General features: G+C 42.0%; 1 protein-coding gene and 1 pseudogene across 1 annotated transcript in view; both read right to left on the bottom strand.

Annotated features, from left to right (window-relative positions):
* GK5 (glycerol kinase 5) overlaps positions 1–12,477 on the bottom strand; it is an 88,827-nt gene extending 76,350 nt beyond the window's left edge. Inside the window, exon 1 of the mRNA XM_004385096.2 lies at positions 12,284–12,477. Coding sequence (XP_004385153.2) covers positions 12,284–12,445 — 162 coding nt within the window. The 5' untranslated portion in view covers positions 12,446–12,477. The remainder of the gene's footprint in view (positions 1–12,283) is intronic.
* A 3,463-nt stretch (positions 12,478–15,940) lies between these two features.
* On the bottom strand, positions 15,941–16,383 carry LOC101342358 (ATP synthase subunit g, mitochondrial pseudogene; annotated as a pseudogene).
* Positions 16,384–20,695: the final 4,312 nt, after the last annotated feature.

The following is a 20,695-nucleotide window of genomic DNA, read 5'->3' as shown; positions in this document are numbered from 1 at the left end:
GGTAGTTGTGGTCCATTAGTCCTTTGGACTAATCTTTCCCTTGTATCTTTATTTTTCTTCATTCTCCCTTGCTCCTGAAGGGGTGAGACCAGTAGAGTATCTTAGATGGTCACTCACAGACATTTAAGACCCCAATACATTTAACTTCTTGAGGAACCACCAACCTGTTTTCCACAGTGGCTGTACCATTTTACATTCCCACCAGGATTGTATGAGCTTGTAATTTTTCCACATCCTTGCCAAAACTTGTTATTATCTGACTTTTTGTTTCTAACCATCTTAGTGCGTATGAAGTAGTATCTCATTGTGGTTTACATCTGCATTTCCTTAATGGCTAATGATCTTGAGCATCTCTTCCTGTGCTTATTGGCTATTTGCATATCTTCTTTGGAGAAATATCTATTCAAGTCCTTTGACCATTTTTTGATTGGGATGTTTGTCTTTTTGTTGTTGACTTCCATGGCTTTTTTTCTTTTCCTGTGCTTCCGCTGCCTGGCCTAAGATTTCAGCATAGTTACAGGAAGTGGACCTCAAAATGGGATAACAGAAGCTCCAGATTTCTGGCCAGAGTGGAGAGCAAAAAGCAGAGGTTCAGGGAACCAAAAAGTATCAGGGAGATCTCAGAGATGGAGAAGCTTGGGAAAGTAACCTCACAGAGTTGTGTGTGAACTCCTAGGCTCACCCACAAGATGTACTTGTATGGATGTAATCCTAAACAGCACACCAAAGATGTTAAGAACAGAAATAAGGGATAGTCCACTGCCCAGGCTGGCACACACACAGGACAAATCTGAATAGCACAGCAAAGATTTCAAAAACAGAACTGACAATGAAATCATTATCCAAAGAACACCGGTCAGAATTTGTGGCCTGAGCCCAACTGCATCAATTACCTACTAAAAGAAAAATATCAGCATTCTTCATACAATTTACACAAGACTCAGAGTCTTATAACACAGTATCATAGTGTCCAAGATACCACGGAAGTAATTGCTTCAAGGGCACAGGGTGTCCTTTTGGGCTAATGAAAATGTTTTGGAACTAGATAGAGGTGGTGGTTGCACAACACTGTGAACTAAATGGCACTGAATTGCTCATTTGAAAATAGTTAATTTTACATTACACAAACTTCAGCTCAATAAAAAAATAAATAAAATTTAAAATGTCCAGGATACAACACAAAATTACAAGGTATATGACAGACCAGAAAAATATCAACTTACATGGGAAAAGATAATTAATAGATACCAATGCCAAGATGACCCAAATATCTAACAAAGGCATTAAAGTAGCTATTATAAAAAAAGCTCTAAGAAGTAAGGGTGAACACTCTTGAAGCAAATGGAAAGACAGATAGTCTTAGCAAAGAGACAGAAGACACAAAGAGGGACCAAATTTAAATTTTAGAATTAAAAAATACAATAATGAAAATTAAAGTTTTACTGGATGGGCTGCTAGTAAGAAGAATGAAGATGATGGGAAAAGTCAATAAACTTAAAGATAGAGCCACAGAAATTAAGCTGACTGAGAGAAAAATATTTTTAAAAATGAACAGAGCCTTGGGGACCTGTGTGACAATAGCAAAAGGTCTAATATTTGTGTAATCAAAGTCCAGGAAGAAGAGTTCAGTATAGAAAAAAATGCTTCAAGCAATAATGCTTCAAAACTTTCCACGTTTGGTGAAACATTCAAAATCTATATAATCAAGAAGCTCAAAAAACCCTAAATAGGATAAATCCAAAGCATTCCAGACACAGACATATCATAATCAAAATGCTAAAAGGTGAAGATAAAGAAAAAAATTTGAAAGCGTTACATATGTAAACCAAAAAAACCAAACCCACTGCTTTCAAGTTGATTCTGACTCATAGTGACCCTACAGGGCAGAGCAGAACTGCCCCATAGGGTTTCCGAGGTTGTAAATCTTTACAGAAGCAGACTGCCACATCTGTCTCCCTTGAAGCAGCTGGTGGGTTCAAACTGTCAACCTTTTGGTTAGCAACTGAGCGCTTTAACTGCTGTGCCACCAGGGTTCCTTACTACATATATTGTTGTTGTTGTTGTTAGGTGCTGCCAAGTCAGTTCCAACTCAGGTAACCCTATGTACAACAGAATGAAACCCTGTCTGGTCCTGCACCATCCTCACGATCATTATTATGCTTAAGCCTATTGTTGCAGCCGCTGTGTCAATCTGTCTCTTTGAGGGTCTTCCTCTTTTTCGCTGACCCTCTACTTTACCAAGCATGATGTCCTTTTCCAGGGACTGATCACTCCTGATAACGTGTCCAAAGTATGTGAGATGTAGTCTCGCCATTAGGAGATTCTGGTTGTACTTCTTCCAAGACAGATTTGTATATTCTTCTGGTAGTCCGTAGTACAATCAATATTCTTCGCCAACACCACAATTCAAAGGTGTCAATTCTTCTTCGGTCTTCCTTATTCATAGTCCAGCTTTTGCATGCATATGAGGCAAATGAAAAACACTATGGCTTGGGTCAGGCACATCTTAGTCTTCAAGGTGACATCTTTGCTTTTGAACACTTTAAAGAGGTCTTTTGCAGCAGATTTGCCCAACGCAATGCATCTTTTGCTTTCTTGACTGCTGCTTCCATGGTTGCGGATCCAAGTAAAATGAAAACCTTGACAATGTCAATCTTTTCTCCATTTATCACAATGTTGCTTATTGGCCCAGTTGTGAGGATTTTTGTCTTCTTTATGTTGAGGTGTAATCCATACAGAAGGCTGTGGTCTTTGATCTTCATCAGTAAGTCCTTCAAGTCCTCTTCACTTTCAGCAAGCAAGGTTGTGTCATCTGCATATGGCAGGTTGTTAATGAGTCTTCCTCCAATTCTGATGTCGCATTCTTCTCATATAGTCCAGCTTCTCGGATTATTTGCTCAGCATACAGATTGAATAAGTATGATGAAAGGATACAACCCTGACGCACACCTTTCCTGACTTTAAACCACATAGTACAGGCACAATAATTTGAACAACTGAATTTATCATCAGAACCATGAAGGCCAGAAGGAAGTAGCTCAATAATTTTAAAGTGCTAAAAGAGATGTCATCCCAGAATTCTACATCAAAATTCAAATAGGATTTTTTTATAGATAGACACAAGATGATTCTAAAACTTTTATGATAAGGCAAAAGAACTAGAATAGCCAAAACAATATTGAAAACCAATAACGCTATGGTTCTTAAAATAGTGTACTGTTGGCATGAAGGAGCCATGGTGGCGCAGTGGTTAAGAGCTACGGCTGCTAACCAAAAGGTCAGTAGTTCAAATCTACTAGCCACTCCCTGAAAACCCTATGGGGCAGTTCTACTCTGTCCTATAGGGTCACTATGAGTTGGAATCCCTGGCGGTTTCCAACCGCTGACCTTTTGGTTAGCAGTTGATGGTGCTTTAACCACTGCACCAAATGCACATGATGATATTCAACATCATTAGCAATTAAAAAAAAAATCTGTTGCCGTCTAGTCGATTCCGACTCATAGCGACCCTATGACAATTAGGTAAACGCAAATTAAAGCCATGATGAGACACCACTACATTTATTAGAAATCATACATAAAAAAAAAAAAATGCTAACAATACCAAGTGATAGCATGGATGTGGGAAAAGTGGAACTCTTTTTTTTTTTTTTTTTTTTAATTGTGCCTTAGGTGAAGTACATAGTGCAAATTAGTTTCTCATTCAAAAATTTATACATAAATTGCTTTGAGATGTTGGTTACAATCCCCACATGTGTCAGCACTCTCCTCCTTTCTACTTCGGGTTCCCCGTGTCCATTCATCCAGTTTTCCTGTCCCTTTCTGCCTTCTCGTTTTTGCTTTTGGGCAGGTATTGCTCGTTTGGTCTTGTATACTTAATTGAACTAGGAGGCATGTCCCTCACATGTGCTATTGTTTGTTTTACAGGTCTGTCTAATCTTTGGCTGAAAGGTAGACTTTGGGAGTGGCTTTACTTCTGAGTTAGCAGGGTCCCTAGGGGTTATAGGCTCGGGGGTTCCTCCAGTCTCTGTCAGACCAGTAAGTCTGGTCTTTTGTGTATGTGTGAATTTAAATTGTGTACTACATTTTTCTACCACTCTGTCCGGGACCCTCTACTATGATCCCTGTCAGAGCAGTCGGTGGTAGCCAGGCACCATCTAGTTCTTCTGGGCTCAGACTGGTGAAGGCTGTGGTTCATGTGGTCTATTAGTCCTTTGGATTAATATTTTCCTTGTGTCTTTGGTTTTTTTCATTCTCCTTTGCTCCAGATGGGATGGGAACAATAGATGTATCTTAGATGGTCTCTTGCAAGCTTTTAAGACCCCAGATGCTACTCACCAAAGTAGGATGTAGAACATTTTCTTTATAAAGTACATTATGCCAATTGACCTAGTTGTCCCCTGAAACTATGGTCCCCAGCCCTCAGTCCCAGTAACTCAGTCCCTCAAGGTGTTTGGATGTGTCTAGGAAGCTTCTATGACTTTGCCTTGGTCAAGCTGTGCTGACTTTCCCTATATTGTGTGTTGTCTTTCCCTTCACCAAAGTAAACACTTGTCTACTACCTAGTTAGTTATTTCGCCTCCACACTCCCTCCCTCTCTCATAACCATCAGTTTGTTTTCTTCTATGTGTAAACCTTTTCATGAGTGTTTATAATAATGGTCTCATACAATAGTTGTCCTTTTGTGATTGACTTATTTTTCTCAGCATAATGCCCTCAAGATTCATCCATGCTGTGAGATATTTCAAGGATTCATCATTATTCTTTATTGTTGCATAGTATTCCACTGTATGTATGTACCATAATTTGCAACTGGAATTCTTATACCTTGCCGATGGGAATGCAAAATGGTACAGCCACTCTGGAAAAAGTTTGGCAATTCCTTATTTAATTAAACATTCACTTATCATATGACCCAGCAATCCCACTCTTACGTACTTACCCTAGAGAAACAAAAACTTCTTCACATTAAAACCTGTACATGAAAGTTGATAGCAGCTCTACTCATTCATGATTCCCTGAAACTGGTAACAGTTCAAATGTATTTCAACAGATGATTGAATACGGTATATCCATACAATGGAATACTACTCAGGAAAAAAAAAAGGAAGAAACTATTGATAAACACAACAACATGGACAAATCTCAAAGGCATTATGCTGAAAAGAAGCCAGTCTCAAAAGACTACATATTGTATGACTCCATTATTATGACATTCTCAGAAAAACAAAAGTACAGTCACGGAGAATAGATCAGTCATCACCAAGGGTTAGGTATGGGGGGAGGGTATAACTACAAAGGGGAATCACAAGGGAGTTTTTTGAGCTAATCTTATATATGTGTTCCAGCTTCTCCACAGGAGAAAGATGTGGCAGTCTGCTTTGGTAAAGATTCACAGCCTTGGAAACCCTGTGGGGCAGTTCTACTCTGTCCTATAGGGTTGCTACAAGTCAGAATCAACTCAACAGCAATGGTTTTATATAAGTGTTAAAACTCAGAACTGTACACCAGAAAAAAGTCAATTTTACTATACGTTAATTTAAAAAAATAAATAAGATCTATAGAACAAACAATAACATGTGTGAGGAACGTGCTTCATAGTTCAATCATGTATACGAGACTAAATGGGCACACCAGCCCAAAAGCAAAGACAAGAGGGCAGGAAGGGACAGAAAAACTGGACGAATGGAAATGGGTAGCCCGAGGTAGAGAAGGGGAGAGTGTTGACACATCATGAGTTGGCAACCAATGTTGCAAAACAATTTGTGTATTAACTGATTAATGAGAAACTAATTTGCTTTGTAAACTTTCACCTAAAGCACAATAAAAATAAATAAATAAGAACTTACGGCTTCAGGCTAAAATGATGGCAACCTCATATATAACAGAAGGAAACGCTGCCCAGCCCTGTGCCATACTCATGATCTTTGGTATGTCTGAGTCCACTGTGCGGCTATTGTGTCAATCCATCTCATTGAGGGGTTCCCTCATTTTCATTGGCCCTCCACTTTACCAAACATGATATCCTATTCTACCTATTTGTCTTTCCCGATGAGGTTTCCAAGGTAAGCGAGTCGAACTGTCACCATCCTCGCTTCTAAGGAGCATTCTGGTTATATTTCTAAGATGATTTGTTCACTCTTTTGTCTTGTTGTTCTGTGCTGTCGATTTGATTCCGACTCATAACAACCCTACAGGACAGAGTAGAACTGCCCCATAGGGTTTCCTAGGCTGAAATCTTTATGTGAGCAGATCACCAGGTCTTTTCTCCCACAGAACAGCTAGTAGGTTAGAACTGCCGACCTTTCAGTTAGCAGCCCAGTGCTTACCCATTGTGCAACCAGGCCTTCTTAGGTACTCTATGAATATAAGTGAATGAATGAATGACAATATGAACAAATGATCAGAGCAACACCCATAAGCAGAGAGCAGATATTCTAGGCTAGAACCCTGGAGACACCAAGTACCTCCCAGGGCTGGGATGGCAGATGCAGCTGACAAAACACTGGTGCAAAGTCTTTATAAGGATCCTCAGTTCTTTCCCTCTAGTCCCTGCAGCCAGATCACTGTCCCTCAATGAACCTGGCAGAGGGTAAGAGGTTTACTCTATGGAAGCACTGAACCAGAGGAGTTCTGTGCTTGCAAATACCAGGTACAGCTGAGTATTTTGGTGAGACATGGTACTGAAAATATGAACAGATAACCAAGATCACCATTTAAGGAAAATTTCTAACATGCAAGAAATGGTCAGAATAAAAGAATAAAAAAGGAGCTCTCTTACGCTTATCAAAAGACTTCACCAAAAGAGTAAAAAGAGAACCTACAGACTGGCAAAAAAATTTGGGCTATGACAAATCTGACAAAGGTCTAATCTCTGAAATCTATAGGAAAATCCAACATCTCTACAATAAAAAGCAAATAATCCAATTAAAAAATAGACAAAGGATATGAACAGATACTTCACCAAAGACATTCAGGCAGCTAACAGACAAATGAGGATATGCTCCCAATCACTAGTCATTAGAGAAACACAAATCAAAACTACAATGATGGTCTCACCCCTTTGGGAGCAAAGGAGAATGAAGAAAACAAGATACAAGGGAGAGGTTAGTCCAAAGGACTAATGGACCACTACTACCACAGCCTCCAACAGACTGAGTCCAGTACAATTAGATGGTGCCTGGCTACCACCACTGACTGCTCTGACTGGGATCAAAACAGAGGGTCCCGGACAGAGCTGGAGAAAAGTGCAGAACAAAATTCTAACTCACGTAAAAAGACCAGACTTACTGACCTGACAGAGACTGCAGAAACCTCAAGAGTATGGCCCCCAGACACCCTTTTAGCTCAGTAATGAAATCACTCCCGAGGTTCACCCTTCAGTTAAAGGTTAGACAGGCCCATAAAACAAAATGAGACTAAAGGGGCATAACAGCCCAGGGACAAGGACTAGAAGGCAGGAGGGGTCAGGAAAGCTAGTAATAGGGAACTCAAGGTCGAGAAAGGGAAGTGTTGACATGCCGTGGAGTTGTTAACCAAAGTCATGAAACAATGTGTGTACTAACTGCTGAATTAGAAACTAGTTTGTTCTGTAAACCTTCATCTAAAGTACAACAACAAAACTACAACGAGGTACCATCCCATCTCGACATTACTGGCATAAATCAAAAAAACAGAAAATAACAAATGTTGGAGAGGCTGAGGGGAGACTGGAACTGTTAGGCACTGCTGCTGGGAATGTAAAATGGTACAACCATTCTGGAAAATGATACAGCGCTTCCTTAGAAAGCTAGAAATAGAAATACCATGTGATCCAGCAATCCCACTCCTAGAAGTATATTCTAGAGAAATAAGAGCTGTCACACGAATAGACATATGCACACCCATGTTCACTGCAGCATTATTCACAATAGCAAAAAAGATGGAAACAACCTAGATGCCCGTCAACAGACGAATGGATAAACAAACTATGGTACATACACACAATGGAATACTACACAATGATAAAGAACAATGATGAATCTGCAAAACATCTCATAACATGGATTAATCTGGAGGGCATTATGCTGACTAAAATAAGTCAATCACAAAAGGACAAATATTGTATGAGACCACGATTATAAAAACTCATGAAAAGGTTTACACACAAAAAGAAACAATCTTTGATGGTTATGAGGAAGGGTAGATGTGGAGAGGGAAAAACACTAAATAGACAACAGATAAGTGGTAACTTTGGTGAAGGGTAAGACAGTACACAATACTGGGGAAGCCAACACAACTTGTGCAAGGCAAGATCATGGAAGCTCCACAGACACATCCAAACTCCCTAAGGTACCGAATTACTGGGCTGAGGGCTGGGGACCATGGTCTTGGGGGACATCTAGCTCAATCAGCATAACACAGTTTATAAAGAAAATATTCTACATCCTACTATAGTGAGTAGTGTCTGGGGTCTTAAAAGCTTGTGAGCAGCCATCTAAGATACCCCACTGGTCCCACCCTACCTGGAGGAAGGGAGAATGAAAAAAACCAAAGGTACAAGGGAAAGATTAGTCCAAAGGACTAATGGACCACTACTACCACAGCCTCCACCTCTAGACTGAGTCCAGCATAATTAGATGGTGCCTGGCTACCACCACTGACTGCTCTAACAGGGATCACAATAGAGGGTCCTGGATAGAGCTGAAGAAAAATGTAGAACAAAATTCAAACTCACAAAAAAAGAGCAGACTTACTGGTCTGAGACCGGAGAAACTGCAGGAGTGTGGCCCCCAGGCACCCTTTTAACTCATTACTGAAGTCACTCCCGAGGTTCACCCTTCAGCCAAAGATTAGACAGGTCCATAAACAAAATGAGACAAAACAGGCACAACAGCCCAGGGGCAAGGACGAGAAGGCAGGAGGGGACAGGAAAGCTGGTAATGGGGAACCCAAAGTAGAGAAGGGGAGAGTTTTGACACTTCTTGGGTTGACAACTAATGTCACAAAACAATATGTGTATTAATTGTTTAATGAGAAACCAATTTGCTCTGCAAACCTTCATCTGATGCACAATAAAAAAAAATAGGGGCTCTGAGGAAACAGTGACAATGTGGGGAGCAGAAGGGTGACACACGATGATGTGAAGAAAGAACCTATTATTCCCCAGTGAGCTCATCAGGAACAGATTGAAATCCATTCCCCTTTCACCAAATAATATTTCTGTCATTTCCATGCAAGACTTTTTTTCAAGAAAACTGTAATAACTCTTTCCCCACCCCCCAAAAAATGCTCAGTGTAAATATCATCGCTTCAAACTTACAAACCTTCAGACTTGATGGCAACACCGAGAAAGAGAGTGAGTTCGACGTTGCTGGGAACGGTTTCTGTAACTGACGGCTGCTGTTCTCCCTAACAGTCCTAACATAAAAAGATGGTGCCCACACTTTTCCAGGGCCACTTCCCCTCTCTCTACCAAACAGGCCAGCTCACTATCCCCAAACATGCCACAATAGTGAAACCTGTTTCTCTACGGAAGGAAGATTAAACCACAGTTAGATCAAGATGATAATCAAAGTTAAGAAGAAAATTTGTTTTGTTGGTTAAAACAAAAGACAACCAGATAGCCTGTTTTTCAGGAATGTACAGAGGGCACACAGTATTGAAGATTGCCCTGTTCTCTTTGGAGTGGCCTGTCTGTTCTGTTCTTCCAACCAGGATGGTATCATTTTTATAGTTTCTCACAATAACTTCATGTTCCACTTGGGGAACATGATAAACCTTCTTCATTTTTAAAAACTAAAAATACCAAATATTCACTAGTAGGATTTCCAACACTGAATACTATTCTAGTATTTAACACCAATATTTAAGAGTTTGAAGAAATAGTTAAAAAATACAAATTATTTTTAAAAAGCTAAAAATTTATGTCTGCTGTTAAACGTAAAAAATAAATGACACAAGAAAAAAAACTGTAGTCTTCTGAGAAGCCTAACATACACCCCCTAATGTAAGAGTTCGTGTTTGGGATTTCAATTTTAACTACAAGCCTATTTTGTTCTTGTCCCTAAGGGTGATCACTTTTTTATTTTTCTTTTCTTTTCAAAGCCATTTATTTAGCAACATCAAGCAAATCCTATAGTAAGAGGTTTTAGGTTTCTCTTATACATTCTTTCCAGCAGAGCTGTGATTTTTCCCTTGAGAAAAGAAACACAATCAAGTTCAGTGTCTAATCCATAGGGCCCCATGAAGCAAACTGAATTTCTAATGCTTTAACTGTCATTCAGTCATTATTTATTCAGCACCTATGAGGTAATAAAGCAGATGCTGAGTAGTCATGTAGACCAGTGAGAGCCTCTCCCCTAAGGAACTCAGCTATCTGAAGTGGACGACCAGGTTTTTTTTTTACAATTTCTAATTCATTGTGGACCAACAATTTTAAAGATATAATTAAAACAAGTTCCTAGAGAAAGAAAATGGAAAAAAAAAGACATACAAAATAAAATCCCATGCTATATTATTAGATACAACCAACATAAAATTACTCTGCCAAATTGCTACGCAAGTTTCTAAGCACTTAATTTTTGTTAATTTATCTCAACCCAGCAGCCTAGGAATCACACTTCGAGAAGCACTGCTGTAAACTCCTTTATCTATAAACTCCTTTATCATTTGAGGGCAGGGACTTTTTGTATTTTTATTTATTCACATATTTTTCCCAGATACCCTTCCACAGCTTAGAATCTGAACAAATCACACCAGCTTCCTGCCACTGCTGATAATCTTGATTCATCTTTGAAATCCGTACCTCATCTCTAAAAGACTAATGATTCACCCCAAATTATGTAGCAACTATGAAACTTTGCATCTTCAAACAATTTTTTTTCTCTCTTTGGTTCAAAATATTTCAATTCCTTAAAAAAACAAAAAACCAAACACTGCTTAAAACAAAAGTACTTTGTGTCTAAAGTTGTTAGGAGAGGCTGGTGTGAAAATACATCGCGTTTGTGATAAAGACTAACACAAAGAGAAGGAGCACAGATTCTCTGAATGACAGTGTCTGCCTTTTATCTGTCTTCTAAGGTGGGCACAGGGAACCCAGGTGAGCAGACAATGTTCCTGCATAGCTACCAGAGACGGGACAGGGAGCTGCTGCAGCTCCAGCTTACTGTCCTGGTCCTAAAACCCGAATGGAAGTCTGCTGCATACTCAGAACAAATGATCAAAGCAGTCACTATTTACTTGTACCCTGGCTGGAAACACAGATGGGAAGAACAGTAGGACATCAAGAAATGAGGAGTCCAGTGCTGGGAATGACCTATGTAACTTATGGCTCCTGTCCTCCCTAACTCTTCTAACATAAAAAGATGCTGGTATTGGAAAGAAGAGTAAATAAGAACACTATTATCCAAAAGGAGCCCTAATGGCGCAAATGGTTAAGCGATCTGCTGCTAATCTAAAAGCCAGCGGTTTGAACCCAACCAGCGGCTCCTGGGGAGAAAAGACCTGGCGATCTGCTTCCCAAGAAAACCCTGTGGGGCAGTTCTACTCTGTCACATGGGGTCACCATAAGTCAGAATCAACTGGATGGCACCTAACGACAACTATCGAATAAACAGAACTGTGTGCTGACAACTGTGTTACAAATTAACTCTTCAAGAACGATTTACCAATCGGTTGGCTGCTGATCAATATTATTAACAGTTCAGGGCTTTACTAATAACAAACCAATGACTTGGTAGGTTTCGCAAACCTGAAAAAGATACCATTATGAATTCGGAAAGATGGAAAGGGGAAATGAAACGACAGGACAGACAGCCTTCAAAACTTGCTCACTACCTCTAGTCTACACAAGAATCTCTTGCTCCTGAGAGGAACCAGCATTTTGATGAGTAGTTAGTAATGACAACTGAGGAACAGACAATACATTTAAGTTCTATGAACATCTGAAAAATGAAAATGTAAATAGAGGTGGGGTTGGAGGTTTATCAAGGAAGTGCAGAAAAAACCAAGCAAGTCACGAAGCATGCTCTGGCTAAATCCGCGCAGCCTGCCTTGTCCTGAGAGCCACCCCTGTCCCACCCAGGTCAGGCCTGACAGGTGACTGCCCAGGTGACAAGGTGCGAGTGTGCGGCCCCGGGACACATGCGGGGCCCTTCCTGCCCTCAGCCGGGCGGGAAGGGCGTGTAGGTCCAGCCTGGCCCGGGCAGGGAACCCAGGAATCCGTCCGGTCCGGCTGCGCCGCGTCCGTTCCGGTTGAGGCAGACCTGCCCGCTCGCCTCCCCGACGCCCGGTCCCCGGTCACCTTCTGCGCGCTGGAGCCCCGGATCCGCGCCTCCTGGTCATAGACGTGGCAGCGGATCACCGAGCTGCCCACGTCCAGCCCCACCACGAAGCCTGCGCGCAGCGGGTCTGGCGCGCCCTGCTCTGGACGTGTCTGCTCCGGGACGCCTGGCAGCCCAGACATGCCGACTCCGCACGCTCCTTGCGGCTGCCGCCTTGCCACTGAGCGAGCCGGCGAGAGCGCTATCCACCCCCGCACCTCAGTGGCCGGCCGCCGCCCTGGCCACGCCCCGTCCCGCCCCCTCCGCCAGATCGGGGAGGCAGCCCCGCCCCGACGCGGTGACGTCACGGCTGCGCAGGGAGTCTGGCCGGGCGGGCGCTCGGGCAGCGCGGTGTTGGGTGGGTGGAGGTGGGGAGGCTGGCTGCCGAATTCTGAGTCGCAAGGTCCTAAGCTCGGCCTCGCCTCCTTCTCCAAACGTCTGCTGTTCTCAGCGTTGACTTTGACGTTTCATTTTAATTATTTCCCTCGAAACTCCAAGCAGCCTGAGGTAGCGTCTGCAATACTTTTACCCCTACTTACGTTTTATGAATCACTATTAAGAAACAGTGACATGAAAAACAACTCAGAATTCGGCGGAAAGTATTTGTTAATGGAATAAACTGAGTTTCCTGCCCAGAGTTCCCTCCCTAGAAAATCTGGTCGTTAAAGACTGCCCATACAATGTTGCTAGGGGCCATCAAGTCGCTTTGCAACTCATAGCAACCCTGTAGTACAGAGTAGAACTGCCCCATAGGATTTCTTAGGCTGTCATCTTTATGCAAACAGATTGCCAGGTCCTTCTCCCGCAGAACCACTGGGTCGCTTGGAACAAACTACCTTTCAGTTAGCAGCCGAGCTCGTAAGCACTTTTGCCACCAGGATCCCTTGCACATACACCAAACCCGTTGCTCTTGAGTAGATTGCAACTCACAATGACCCTATAGGACAGAGTAGAACTGCCCCATAGGGTTTCCAAGGAGCGGCTGGGGAATTTGAACTGCTGACCTTTTGGTAAGCAGCGTGAGCTCTTAACCACTGCACCACCAGGGCCTCTTGCACATATAATACACAGTAATAAATACTTGCCACTACACATGAATAAGATCTTCCCCAGCTACTTTTTTTGTAGGTTTTTACCCCAGCAGTTGCTTTGTCAAGAATCTGAAAGGCTCTCAGCAGCCCTTAACCTTTCACTGCTGGCCTCCAGCTTCCTGAGGCAGTCCAGCTCTCAGGAAGGTCCTGACCTGTGGGGAGCAGGAAGTGGTAATATGGACTCCATCACCTTTCCACAGTCACCAGCACAGAAAACCATTATCTCCTTTTGGTAAAATGATACAAGTTAAATGTTGTCAGGCGCCCTGGAGTCAGGTCCGACTCGTAGCAACGTTATGTATAAGGGAAGACAACACTTGCCCAGTCCCGCGCCGTCGTCATGATCATTGGTATGTTTGCGTCGTTTTGGCTGTTCTGCCAATGCATCTCATTGAGACTGTCCCTCTGTTTTGCTGACCCTCTATTTTACCAACCATGATGTCCTTTTCTAGCAGTTGGTCTTTTCTGATGACATGTCCAAAGTAAGAAGTCAAAGTCTTGCCATCCTTGCTTCTAAGGAGCATTCCTATATTACATTCTGTAATACAGACATGTGCTTTTTGTGAAAATGTTTAACAGTGCAAAGTGGTGTGTCAAGTAAAAAGTAAACAATATTCATTTTGAACCAAGTTGTTCTTTGGCCAGATTTCCACTTTAACCACCTTGCTTTCAGCCAGTTTGACCAAATTGTTTTTTTGGCCCTATCGTCTGAAGCTTGGAACATATACCTGGAAGGGTGTGTTCTGTTCTCTTTATATCCTGTCCCTGTCCAGTAGTACCTCATTTGTTCCAAACGGCCCCAGGACTGCCGTTACCAAATACATGTCAACATTGTAATTTGAAAAAAAGTGACCAATGGGTTCCATTCACAACAGAGAAAACTGTTTTGTATTTCCCAGTGTTAGTATTTAGTATGCTTCTGAAAGGGAAATTTCTTGGGCTTTTTGGACTCTGATACTTCCTTTGTAAAATCAGTTATCTCGGATATCGTCAAAGAATCAAACAAACTGTGAGAACAGGGACCTTAGAAGTCTTTTAGTCTAGTGTTGCCTGATGTAGTATTCCAGCTCTTGAACGATGTTGAGACCCTAATGAATGCTATCTTCTAGAGAAAATACTTGCACATACGAAATTTTGCAGGTTCTGGGTTTAGGGTAAACTAAACAGGAAGATCTCAGCTTAAAAATGTAAAACTGATTTCCTTAACCTCAGACAGACTGTTGCCTCGGAGGACTGGGGAAACAAAGGGATACTTTCAGAGCCTCATCTCCCCTCCCCTGTGTTCATTGTTCTCCAATCTCACCTCTCACCCTGCCCAGCTGTCGGGGAAAGGAGCAGGTGGGCCACAGGGCACAGAGCTCAGAGGCTCCCATTGTCCCTTTGCTAGTGGGTCAATCTATTGTTCTTGATTCAGAGCCACTGCTGCTCTGAGCTCCATCACCTGATGGCCTTCATCCGGTCAGGCTGCTGCTTCTCCTCATTCTGGGTTTGGCCTCAGGAGTGGCTGCTGAGGATGCAATCACAGGCTCTTTCACCACCATCACTTCTTACACTTTCTCGTCTTGCAATGAGCCCAAGATTAGAACTCCGTTTATCAGTCTTCCACATGCTCAAGAAACTTGGATTCAGTTCCTCAGGGATGGGTCAGAAAGTCTATGAGGGCCACCATTGACTGTCACACCCCAAAGGGAAATGAATGATGCTTCGGGACCGAGTCCAGGGACCTCGATGCCCTTCTACCTCCAAGGAAACTAATCAGTGTCTCTCTGTCCTAGCGTGATCAACAGTCCTGGGTTTCCCAGAACTGAGGGATTTCTTGTGAAACAGGACTCTCAGTGATAAAACTAGGAGAGCCCAGGGCAAATCAGGACAATAGGCCACTCTAGTCTCTCTAGAAGCTGGCCGGGGATAAAAGCTTGTTGCCAACCTTGTTGGAGAGTGCTCCTTCTAGTGTCCCAGGGCCCACTCATCATAGCCTCATTACTCTTCGCAGAGGCTATTAGGGTGCACAGGTGACTCCTTTGGGGGACTCTGGCTACATCCTGTTAGGTGTCTGTCTCTCCTTTTAGACGATGCACTCTGTGAGGGCAACGACTGGACCTTCTTTTCTGCTCTGTGAAATAAAATCACACGTTTTGCTTTATGAAAACAGAGAGAGCTCTCTCACCCGTGACACTAAAGGCCATCTTATTAAATGTGAGAAACCTACGTGCTGCATAGTCACGTTTATGTAACTTCTGAAGCCTACAGTTATGCCTTATGCTGTAACCAAACTTTATTTTATTTTATTCTTTATTTATATTTTATTGTACTTCAGGTGAAGGCTTACAGAACAAATAGTTTCTCATGAAACAGTAGTACACATGTTGGCTGTAACCAAACTTTAGAAGCAGCTTATCTAATTTCACATAATTGTACTTAGGTGATCACACTCACCGAAACACTTGGAACTTGGTCTTTCAGAAAACAAGTGAAGATTAATGAACATGTCCTGTTTCTAAGACTCCAGAGGTCTTATAAGGATGCCTCACTGATCTTGTATTGTCTTAGGGAAGTTTCTATTTTTCTATTCTTTTTTTTCTCCATACATTATTTTATTCAGATAGCAGTCTGATTTACACATGGTCCAAGAACACTCAAATAGCAAAGAAAATATAATCAGATGTTAAAGATTGGTCTTCAAACATCATAGCCAATGATGCCACGCTTGCCTGTGATCTCGCCAATATAAAACCACATCCACACCTCAGTGGCCACCAAACCATTCAGCAGAGCTTCCTTAACTGTGAGCTGTTTGAAGCGACCAGTTTGAGCACTATTAACTATTTTTTCAGGCTCTGAATAGCTGTAGGGATCTCAGCAGGGGTTGGAGGAACCAGCTGTACCTTGGCATAATGCCAAAATGTGGCCAATCGAGGCTTCCAGTAAGTCACAGCAGCATTTACCATCATTGGAGCCTTCTCTACCAGATTATGGACAAGTTGGGCCATGGTTCTAGGGTGGAATGCCCGTCGCCTTCAAAGGCCAGCTGAATCTACTTTTCTATTTGTGATAATGTTTGAGCACATCCTGCTCTCTTATAAGATTTATGTATTCTGACACCATCATCAACCAATCAAAAATTTTTTTTGTTCCAAGTTCTTGATGAAATTATATATAAGTACCCCAAAATTTTTGATTAATTGGAGCACTGATTTACTCGGTAATGACATGCTGCCCAACTTTAAAGTTGTCTGTTAAACCTGCACAGCAATCTGTTGATGGTGTTCTGAGCTGTTTGTATTTGACAGATCCAAGACACACAAAGTAAGTACTGAATGAACAAATAAATTAATATGTAATCCCTGCCAGGCCTTATCTTCTCAGGTGGCCTCACTTGGCCACAAGACATGGAGGGCACTGGGCCTTCCCTAACCCCTGAGTTAATCTGGGCATAATGTCAAGTGATCACCGATACAGACCTTCCAGTGTGCAGGGAAGCCTGGAATTGGGCTGGCTACCTTAAATCCAGTACTTGGAACACCAGAATGAAGCCCTGGATATCCACACAAACTCTGAACCACCTCGTTTTTCTTATCCCTTGTTTTATGGGCCCAGACTGTTTTGCACTGCGCTCCTTCCTTAGTTTCCTGATTGGTATCTCTGCTTCTGGCTGTGTCTGAAGACCTAGCCTAAACCCCGATGTGAGACAGGGGTAGACATGCCATGAATTTAATGAAGGTTAAACTTCAGGGTCCTCACTTGCCTGGGCTTCTGCTTTTTATAAGGATACAAGTCCTATTGCGTCAGGGTAAACCCTACTCTAGAAATGACTTCATGTTAACTAATTACATTTGCAAAGACCCTGTTTCCAGTGAAGGTCGCATTTACAGGCCCAGGGGTTAGGACTTGAACATATCTTTTTGGGGGATACAAATTAACCCATAAAAGTCAGTAAATGATGACGACAGAGTTCTTTCCCCTATATACTGGTGCCTTCAGAGAACCTGGAAACAGGAACTCTTTCCAGAGGTAAACAATGAGAACTGATCCTGCTACCCAGACATGTCTGACAAATTAACATGACTGCATAGTTGCGACCACGTCAGAGGCTGTTTTCCAGCCTTAGTAGAGAGGGAGATGAATAGCTCTATGGCCCGCCTAAACCTTGAGGGGACCCTGGCAGAAATGGTGGTCTTTCCATGGCTGAGCTGCTGTGAGTCTCAGGAATGGTTACCATTTAATCTAAGTGAAACCAGAGTCACAATGCAACACCTGCCTCGTGTATCTTCCCATCTCCATGCCCTTGAGAGGCATCCAGTGTTGGAAACATGAGCAGGCCCATTCCTCTGCCTCTTAAATTCTCCCCACCTGAAGTGTATTAAGTGACAGGAAATCTTTTCGTTCACTCACTTACCTGTGTATGTCGTGGGAGGGAAAGAAGCCACATGATATGTAGGTTTGTGAACACACCTTTTAATGTTTATAAACACCTGGAGGCTGGAAATACCTAAAGAGAGGCCATTGTTCAAGAGGAGCCTCTACCTTCCCTTCGGGCCACAACCATGTGTTTGTCTAGTGGTCAGAGGCCTTTTATTCAAATAGGGACGTTATACAATCTCAAAAGAGTGAGCTCTGTGAGTTAAGATTTAAAACAGAATGGCTGAAAAAAATTTTGAATCATATATACAAATAAAACTTTCTGTTTTTTTTTTTGAGGAAAAAATTTCCATCTTTGTATAAGGCAATTACAAATCCAAAGTAAGGAATAGTAGTACAGAAAAAAAGGTGAAAAATAAGCCAAATTACTGGAATCATGGTAAGTTTTCAATGATAAAGATTTTTCTCAGACTTTTGGCTAAGAATAAGGACAGGAATAAAGCCTCTGTTGGCATTATTTTCTTCTCAAATGCAATAAGATTCTTTTTTTTTTAAGTTAGATTTATTGTAGTATGATTTATATACAGTAAAATTCACCAGTTTTAGATGTACAGTTCTATGAGTTTCGACAAATGTATACAGTCATATAACCACCAACACCATCAAGATAGAAAATATTTCTATCACCCCAGAAAGTCCCCTCTGCACACAGTACTCTAAACTCTTTAAATAGAAACATACAGTGATGTCATCTACATGTATAACTCAGAATTCTTTTTTGTTTTTTATTGTACTTTGGATGAAGGTTTACAGAACAAATAGTTTCTCATTAAACAGTACACATATTGTTTTCTGACAATGGTTAACAACACCACAACATGTCAACACTGCCCCTTCTCAACCTTGGGTTTCCTATTACCAGCTTTCCTGTCCTCTCTTGCCTTCTAGTCCTTGTCCCTGGGCTGTTGTGCCCCTTTAGTCTCGTTTTGTTTTATGGGCCTGTCTAATTTTTGGCTGAAAGGTGAACCTCTGGAGTGACTTCATTACTGAGCTAAAAGGGTGTCCTGGGGGCATACTCTTGGAGTTTCTCCAGTCTCTGTCAGGCCAGTAAGTCTGGTCTTTTTTTGTGAGTTAGAATTTTGTTCTATATTTTTCTCCAGCTCTGTCTATAACTCAGAATTCTTGAATTTAGCAGGTTGATCTCAGTCATTTTAGATGCAGCACATGCCAAAAAGAAGTTGCAGTTTCCCGACCGACTTTAAATGAGCCCTTAATCCTTATGGCACAGGGGCAAATTGTATAGACCGAGAGGCTTTCACTTACAGGATACTGAAAAACGGCGGGCAGGCGGCACCTGACCTCCTCTCTCTTCACAAGAGGGAAGGAAAATCAAGATCAACAGCCCAAGGCTGATTCCTATGAGACAGAGGTAAGACACACCTCCTCTCTCCACCATGTTTATCAATTCTGACATCAACCATCCCTTCCATGGCGCTCTCTACTTCTCTGCTGGGTTCAGTAATTCATTGCAATGGCCACACAGAGCTCACAGACAATGTTCACAATTATGGGGTTCGTTAGGGAAGTAACAGGTTATAATTCAGGTTTGGAATGCTCAGGATACAGTTCTTCCATCAGGACAGCCTCTTCCCAGCCATGCTCGTAGGCACGCCTCTCCCTGGCCCTAGGCTTCTGCCTAAAGGCACTCATCTTTCTCACTCTGTGGGCTGGGAATTCCACTGCTTGGTCTCCTGCTGGTCTCTCCTGCCACCACTTCTCACCATCTTCAGGGTTACAGCTCTCTCTGTCTCTCTGTCTCTGTCTCTGTCTCTGTCTCTGTCTCTCTCTCTCTCTCTCTCTCTCGGTGTCCTGGTTCCAGGAGCTTCTCAGCACAGGGATCCCAGGTCCAAAGGATGTGCTCTCCACTCCTGGCTGTTCTTCCTTGGTAGTGGGATCCTCTCCTTTCCCATCTCTGGGATGGCTCGCCTCCAGCCCACTGGGATGGCAAAAACTGACCAATCCCCTTGGTGGGCCACAATAACCCTATCACACAGTCCCACCCGATCACTTGGGTGGAGTTACAAGACCATGGCTAGAGGGGCCACACACAAGTGATCCATCACAGGGCAGATACATTTATATAAAGCTAAGCATAATAAAGGAATCCCTGGATGGTTCAAACATTCGGCTGCTAACTGCAAGGTTGAAGGTTTGAGTCTACCCAGAAGCTCCTCAGAAGAAAGCCAGCAATCAACTTCCGAAAAATCAGCCGTTGAAAACCCTATGGAGCACAGTTCTACTCTGACATACACGAGGTTGCCATGAGTTCAAATCGACTCCACAGCACCTTTTTTTTTTTTTTAAGCATAATAACTTGATAATTCTTGGCTTAGTTATATGACTTCATTAAATCCAAACTACTTGATATGATGGTTAGCAATGAAGACATGTAGTTGGCATGTATACATTTTATTCTGTAAAGAAAAGCCCTGTTTTTGAAATATATTTAATACAGAGTGTATTTCACAAATTCTAGCTCAAGAATAGCATGCTTTATTACTATAAAGGAGACTTTAACTGAAAAAAAAATTTGATATTTTCATTTTTAACATTTGAGAATTCTGTAACTGACACCTAAAGATCTCGTCTTTAGATATGTCATCTTAATGTGCGTTATAAAGACAATGCTGACTGTTAAAGATATGAAGGGGAAATTTTTTTTTTTTAATTGTACTTCAGGTGAAGGTTTACAAAACATAGTTTCTCATTAAACAGTAGTACACATATTGTTTTATGATATTTGTTAACAACCCCACAACATGTCAACCCTCTCCCTTCTTGACTTTTTTTTTTTTTTTGGTGAAAATATACATAGCCAAAGATACACCATTTCAAAAATTTCTACATGCACAATTCAGTGACATCGACTACGCTCTTCCAATT

Source organism: Trichechus manatus, unplaced genomic scaffold, assembly GCF_000243295.1.
Source record: "Trichechus manatus latirostris isolate Lorelei unplaced genomic scaffold, TriManLat1.0 scaffold00132, whole genome shotgun sequence".
Taxonomy (NCBI): domain Eukaryota; kingdom Metazoa; phylum Chordata; class Mammalia; order Sirenia; family Trichechidae; genus Trichechus; species Trichechus manatus.
This window is presented reverse-complemented; position numbering and strand designations above follow the sequence as displayed.